At 53.0% G+C, this 7,646-nt stretch overlaps 1 protein-coding gene across 1 annotated transcript; it reads left to right on the top strand.

Annotated features, from left to right (window-relative positions):
• On the top strand, positions 1–4,825 carry LOC119400230 (uncharacterized). The gene is made up of 4 exons (XM_037667235.2): positions 1–11; positions 104–1,029; positions 2,077–2,956; positions 4,390–4,825. The coding sequence occupies exons 2-4, from the start codon at positions 170–172 to the stop codon at positions 4,753–4,755; spliced, it is 2,106 nt and encodes a 701-aa protein (XP_037523163.1). The 5' UTR covers positions 1–11; positions 104–169; the 3' UTR covers positions 4,756–4,825.
• Positions 4,826–7,646: the final 2,821 nt, after the last annotated feature.

The following is a 7,646-nucleotide window of genomic DNA, read 5'->3' as shown; positions in this document are numbered from 1 at the left end:
ACGCTGTGCAAGTGAGTGTGCCTTCTCTTCGTCCTTCTCTTGGGTTTTCGCTGGTTTTTCTGGCATATGAACTGTACTTGTAATCTTTTACTCCCTGTTGCAGCTGGCAGCAGCCAATAGGATCCCTGGAGCCAGTACTTGTCTCGAGGCGGGAGTCTTCGTGATCACCATGGCGCTTCTTGAATATCAAGCTCAAGGTTACCCGAACGAACTATACGTCCCGTGCACCAAGAGAGGTGACGTCAGCTGCCAGCTCCTCGAGCACCGGGCAGCCATAAACAACGTTCTTCTGGACGTCGGACTCGAGATTCGCGAGGACCACCGACAGATCGGAGGTGTGCGCATGGCGCCGTCTCTGACACCTGCGTGCAACTCCTTCTTCAGTTGGGAGCCGAGGGAGTGGCTCGAGGTGCCGTCCATGCACCTTGCGCACGACATCATCTCCATTCACCGATGCTTCACAGCTCTGGAAATGTACTCTACCACTCCCTGGCCGAAGCGCGTCCGACGAGCCCTGAAACGTGGTTCCACCGTGAAAAGCTTGACTGTACACTTGGTACTTCGCCACGGTTCCGGAATGTTTCACGAAGGCGTCTTTGCCCTCGTCTCCTCTCTGACGTCACTAGAGGAGCTCGCCTTCACTGAAGCCGCAGCTCCGCACCTCGGATTGTACAATTCAGTGCGGGGCCAACTACTCGACCAATCCCTGAAGCATCTGACGACGCTCGATCTAGGGAGAGTGATTTTGGGACCAAAGAATGCGGTCGCGTTCCTCTGGGCGCTCACAGATAACCGCGGCGTGACCGACTTCGCTGGGAACTGGACGGTGCTCAAAGCCGGCCTCAATGGACCCGCTAAACTCGGATCCCTGTACCTGCCCAGACGATTGGCTATCCTCAGAAAGCTCAGGTTGACTCACTGGGAGGTCTGCTGGGACCGAGTTCTGTGGCTGCGGCTGACTAAAGCGTTCGCCGAAGTGGCCAAATTGGAAGAGCTGTACGTTGATATGAATATGGCGGTCGAAATCTAGTAAGTATACCACTCGCCTCCAGTTTTGGCATTTGTCGAATCCGCGCTTTCCCGTTAGATCGTCTTCGTACGCGAATGAAGAATTGGACTGCAATATTACAGCAACAGTGAGATATACCATTGTTGCACAGCTGCGCTTAGGCGTGCGCAGGGTTCCCCGTTATTGGAAGTTGGGGGGGGGGGGGGCAAAGTTTGATCTCGGGGACACCCACCGTTGATCGAGTCGAAAAGATAACATGCTTTACAATGGATGAAAAAAAATGAAAATTAAGCTATGCCGTGCTTCTCGCCTTGCGCTGATTTTAGTCCCTGGCTTCCCGGAAGTCAGGATGGGAAGTAAACGATTCTTGGATTGCAGCATCAGGAGCCCTCGGCTGCAATGATCCCCAAAAATCGGCGTGACCATAACCCTGCTCTGTAAACAGTGACGGGACAGGTACGGCTGAGTAAAATTATGGGGCAGACTTTGCCCCCCCCCCCCAACCTCCCTTCCAGGTTTTAGGGGTGGGGCACGTTTGAGAACCCCAGCTGTTCATAATTTCCGGACCCCTGCACTATGGCGTCTCTCATAACTATTCTCGCAATTATTGACAATTGTTTTCGTTGACGGTACTTTACCGTTGCCACTTTAACCTAACCTAACCCAACCCAACCCACAAGATGGGCTCCTTTATCAGCATTCTTGTTAACCTTTTGAGCATCTTCCCTGAGCCGCTCGTCGACGAAACTATACGTCTCTGCTAGCCCATTACCTCAATACCATGTTTTCTTTTAACGCCGCTGCGTGTCAAAGCCACGATATGATTACGAGGCATGCTGTAGGGCAGCGATCGGGAAATTTAGACCATTTGGCGTTCTTCCACGTGCAATGTACGCAGGCCTCTAGCATTTCGCCTCCATTGAAATGCGACCGCCGCGGCTCTAACGAAAACTCCCTTCTCTCGGGTCAGCAGCCGAGCAGCGGCGGCTATGTTTTCTTTCTTTTTTTTTTCGTTTAGTGCAGTTCGTTTACACATTGAAATCCTTTCCTGCGCTCGTGTTTTTCAGTACCGCAGTGAGTGAAGGCTTCGCTCAAGTCGTTCTTCGGTGTACCGAGCTGCGACGCTTGCAGCTGCCAACGTCAAGCCGAATGCACAGCTCTCTGTTACCGGAATACGACGACAAGCGGTGGCCGGAATCCTTGATCGACGCTCTGAAGGGGACCCGCGAAATGCGCGACCTCTGCATCTCCATAGCTGGCATGGGCGAGACGCAGTTGCGTAGTTTATTCGCTGCCGTGCAAGGCAATCGGTCGTTGAAAAACATCTTAATTTGGGATGGTCTGTATACGTACGACCGTGTCCTAAATCTAGAGCTCCTCTCTAGGCTGACTCGCGAACGAAGCCTTGGACATAATGTTTCCTTCGTGCAAGAGCTCTTTGTTCGTAGCGATAACTCGCTCGCACTGGCTGGATTGCCGGAACTTTGCTCCTTGAAGTTCTTCCGGCTCATATTTGAGCTGCAGCCTTGGCACGCTATAGAGGTTCTCGCCTGCTGCAAAATTCTCTGTCACCGAGGCGCCCAGACGATCTTCGAGGTCTCTTGCACAATGGCGACAGCACCCTCCTTCGGCGACTGGCTGACCTGGCTGGCAGAGTCGACCGCGCTGACGGACGTGACAGTCGTTGCCATGATTCGCCCGTGCCTCGAATGCGCTGCAATGTGCGACAAAGTGATCTCGGCACTTGCGCAGAACTCCAGCATTGTCCAGCTGAGACTGGTAGAATGCACCTTGGAAACGGCGCATTTGGACGCGCTTTGCCAGAACGCCCGCGAGCATCCTAGCCTCGGCCAGTTCGTGCTGACTCCGTTTTGCAGGGTATTGAGCGCGGTTTGTCCACCGAGCTGCGACTGGCCTTCCGAAGGGTTCCGTGAGGCAGCATTGCAGGTAAGATCTTCAGCTTGTCACTTTCGTTTAAACGGGGTTCACTGCGCATAGCTTTCACGCACCTCCGAACAAGGGTTTTTTGGTTAGCTGGCCACAGTTACTAGGACCTGTAAGTCGAGTAGGCTATAAATAAAAATGACGTTGTCAGCCAAATTATTCCAGCGAAGGCTTTTATTGTCTCGCGAGTGTCATCGGCGTTGTGTGTGTGCCTGCATAACACTAAGCGCCCGTGAGCACGAAGAAATGCGGCCCTCGAAGGTACGCAGGTCAGATGAGCATTTGTCAGCGTCAGCTGCCGGAAGCGGCAGCTGACGCTGCCATTTGAAACAACGCATTGCCAATTATCTCGTATATGAATCGTTTCTGAAGGGGATTCGGCGTTCGAGGAACACATTGGTATTGCTCTCCAGAATGAATGAAATCTAATAATAATATCTGAGGTTTAACGTCCCATAACCACGATATGATTATGAGACTCCGTTGTGGAGGGCTCCGGAAATTTCAACAACCTGTGGTTCTTTAACGTGCACATAAATCTAAGCACACCGGCCTCAAGAATTTTCGCCTCCATCGAAAATGCAGCCGCCGCGGCCAGGCCTCGATCCCGCGACCATCGGGTCTGCAGTCGATCGCCATAACCACTAGACCACCGTGGCGGGGCATGACTGAAATTGGGAAGACTATTCTGATATATAGAGATCTTGTTCCGCTGTTATGTTTCAACACATGGTGACCGTCTAGGGTGCCTCGCGAATAAAAATACTTCAGACCTGTCCTGTCTCCGTAGCTTACCCGATCAAAGCGTTATTCTTAGTGATACTTGAAATACGAGCGCGTAACTTGAGAGGGATCTTATAGGAAGACAAAATCCCTGTTCTAGTCACGCTCTTCTATTTCAAGTATCATGAATAGCCAACTCGGCCAATCATCCATTTTGACAAGGATCGCTACAGGCGCGTAAATAATGCGCCTACCATTTAACCAAGTCACAAAGAGTTTATTCATTTTGAAGCAGCGGGCTGCTAGCGAAACGCCCGCGGGCCGCATGCGGCCCGTGTGACACGTGTTTGAGGCCTCTGCGATAGGGGTAATGCTCCTGAAATCTGTCATCTATCTGCCTCTCATCTTCCCTTCCCTCCTGCTGTCTGATTAGCTATGTACTATCGGCGTCAAATGAAACCCGAATAGCGGCAAGCCTTCGCAGTGGTATAGTGGGCGCCGTCCAGTTATCAACATGGACAGGCGCGCATATATGGGCAGTGCTGCTGAACCGGATGCGTGCGCCTGTCCATAGTGATAACTGGACGGCGCCCACTATACCACTGCGAAGGCTTGCCGCTGTTCGGATTTCATTTGACGCCGATAGTACATGTCATCGTATCATCTATGCATCTTATAGAAAGCTTTCTAAAAAGCATGCACTTGATTTGTAGCTGCAGAACGTGGTGCGCCAGAACGCTTCCCGGATGTGCGCCGCGGGCAACTTCGTCTTGGGCGAAGTCACCCGTGATGGAGCGAGCGCCATCGAACAACTGCACGACAATCCGCTGCTGCCGGAACGAGTCCGCGACGACGCCGGTCTGACCGACGCAGAGGCCCAGGAGAAGGTCAAGCTCGCCGTCTCGCGTGTGCGGTACTGCGACGTCCACGACTTCCTGTGGCTGACCGGCGTGGTCCGGGAGCGGCGGGCCACGTGCCTTGACCCCGAAGCCCAAGGACTCCACATCCTGGACTTGCCATTGGAGTGCTGGTCATGCATCCGCGAATACGTAAAAATTGCGGATGTCGCATGGGGTTGACATGTGCTGGCGTGGACTTAGGGCTGCTTTACAGTGTGAACGGGTATACTTAGCGGAATCGCGGGCTGATTAGGTGTACCACTACTCTAGCCCCGCGGAGCAGTAGCCTGTAGCAGGTGCACACGTACAGTTTCCTTCAAAACCATTTCCATGTTCCAACTTTTGCATCATCATGAATTTGTAGGAACCGTCTGAGGATTCCTTTTGTTATTACTTCTTTTATTACCGAGGTCACGAGGGAACATTTGATCTCAATCACGCTGGTGCGGGTTAGACTCGACAGGAGCAGATGCTAGTCATCATCATCATCATGCTCAGCCTGTTTTATTCTGCATCAGGACGAAGGCCTCTCCGAAGGATAACCAGTTAACCCTATCCTGTGCGAGCCGATTCCATTTTATCCCTGCGAACTTCTTAATTCTATCATGCTACCCGACTTCCTCCCTTCCTCGACGGCGTATACCATCCCTTGGTAAGCACTCTGTTGCTGTTCGCCGGTTGTCTGTTCTAGGCATTAGTGTCGAGACAGATGGTCCAGTTTAGCATCCGAGGTCCGACGCGGCTTTGTGCCAGCCGCAGTGGTGACGTTTCGTAACATGGGACCGCCGGAGTGCTTCTCAGGCGTGCGTCAAACTGCGCAGATGTTTTCGTCTCCGCGTAGGACAGCCAATAACAGCACGGAAGACATGTGACGTCACGCCGCTGGTGGTGCCCCTGGCACTGTTGCCGCGTTGAGCCTTTGAGTATTTGCCGGCATCACCGCTTGCGGCGCCATGACAACCATCGAGTACAATTTGCTCGTGACGCGAAATAATTCCTGATTGAATAAATTGATGTTTGAAGTGTGCCATTTCTGCGTGACAGCACCCGTTTCTAAACCACTAGCGATATCTGGAGCAGCAATGCAAGGCCACTCCGCAGCTAAACACAGCGACACCGGCCTATACTCGTCAAGCCAGCTCGCTTCGCTTCCATCTTTGCTCCTCACATCGAGGGCGTCAGGAAATCAATTGCATACATAGACACATGACATGAGAGTAGAAAGCTTATTTGTCTTGGTAAACACAGGCGCCCTATGACGAGCTCACATTTGAGCTCGGACGGCGGCGTCCGGCTTTCTAAGCCTATCTATCGGAGTCGTGACTGCCTGCGGGCTGTTGCGGTGTGCTTGTCGCACGTGAAGACGTAGTGTTATTGATTATTGCCTTATAGAACGAAGCGTGGCTGTGCATAGTTGTCTGTTTTGTGCCTCATTACGAGGATACGAAGTCTTCCGAGAGTGCATACCGATGCGCCGTATGTGGGCGGCGCCTGCAGCTGATGGCGTGTTCACCTCTTGTGTGCTGAGTCGTCCGCCGCATGCCGTATCATCCGACGTCCCACGTCTCATCGGACTCAAAGCCGGGCCATCCGTTTCAAGGGTGTGCGCACGAGAGGGTCAGGGGTGGCTAAAAAGGGGGGGGGGGGGCAATTCTGCGCCCATACATTTACTCGGTCAGACATTTCACGTCATGTCACAGCTGGCGCACCAGAACGCTGGAACACTCTAACGCTATGAGCCTGTGGCTGGGCGCGGGCTGATCGCGTCCCTGTCGCGCGTGTAGCGTCGACTGACCGAGTGCGTCCACTGCTGCCACTGCAGGAACGCGCAAACTGCGCCACGGGCGATAGCATCATCCCTCTCCGTCGGGCAAGGTCTGTGACGTCACGGAGGGAGTGCGCAGGCCTTCGCTTGTCTATAGGTGGTGTTGACCGGGCACGAGACGCTGCCATAGAGACGGCAGCGTGCTACTACACTGATCACAGAGCCGTCTTTGTGGCAACAGAGAAATGACGTTGAGCAAAAGATAAATATACATGTGTCACATAATGCGTACACCGTGTGTGTCATTGAAGCAGCAGTAAGCATGATAATCAAGCTAATCCTAGACAACCAGGAGAGCTAAAAATAATCAGCTGAACCTTAGCTCACGCTACGTATAAGCCGAGCTGCCGAGCTAAGCCACTGTACAATCTTTTTAACACGAAAGTGTTTTATGCCGGGGTCCACCAAGACTTCAGTGACGCATTTCCGTCACGGAAATGACGTCGAAAAAATGTACACGATCAGATGGCAAAGAAAAAAAGTTCCGGCAACGGGCATCGAACCCACGACCGCTGGGTCCGCAACTACATATGCCGGGCGCGCTATCCACTGCGCCACGGTCACAGACTCTAGACGCTTTACAAACGCGCCTTTTATATCTACCACTCTCCCGGTCGGCCGGGTGGTGTTGCCCTCTGGGAGCGGCAAAGTAGAGTAATTCATCATTACTGTGGCTTCCGCGATCAGTACCAGCAACGCGTTACACGTTCGTCCGATTCGGCGCGTTATCAATAGAAGTGCAATTTTGTCAATGCCTTAACACACCGCGAGGTGGCGACCTTAACGCAAGCGTCGTAAAAGCGTCGGGCTCGTTCATAGCATCACGCTAATCAAACCAAAAATAGCTCTGCGACGCGCGTCTGCCTCACCTGGCTGTAACACCGCGTTCCCCGCGTACGCGCTCGCCCCGAGAAAAATTGCGGCCGGGCTACCGGAGCGGCACGACGCGCTTTGCGTTTCCCTCTAGTGTGGCCGTGGTGTTCAATCGCATATTAACATGCCGCAGGATGGCAGCCAAGTTCTGCGTCCAATATGCGACGCTCTTCTGGCTATCACAACTCGTTCAAGATTACGCTTTCACCGTTAACTACTATAGGCACCCGTCACTGACCAGAGGGCGCGATGGAGCTCTTATCGAACGCCTAAGTATTTAGGGCACCAGCCGCCAGGGATACCAAGAAAATGAAATGCTCGCTGGACACATCGACGCGCTCAAGTGTCTCCCTTTTGGGCGCCTCTTTCAACG

This window comes from Rhipicephalus sanguineus, chromosome 7 (genome assembly GCF_013339695.2).
Source record: "Rhipicephalus sanguineus isolate Rsan-2018 chromosome 7, BIME_Rsan_1.4, whole genome shotgun sequence".
Classification (NCBI taxonomy): domain Eukaryota; kingdom Metazoa; phylum Arthropoda; class Arachnida; order Ixodida; family Ixodidae; genus Rhipicephalus; species Rhipicephalus sanguineus.
Note: the sequence above shows the minus strand (reverse complement) of the source record. Positions and strands in the feature narration are given on the sequence as shown.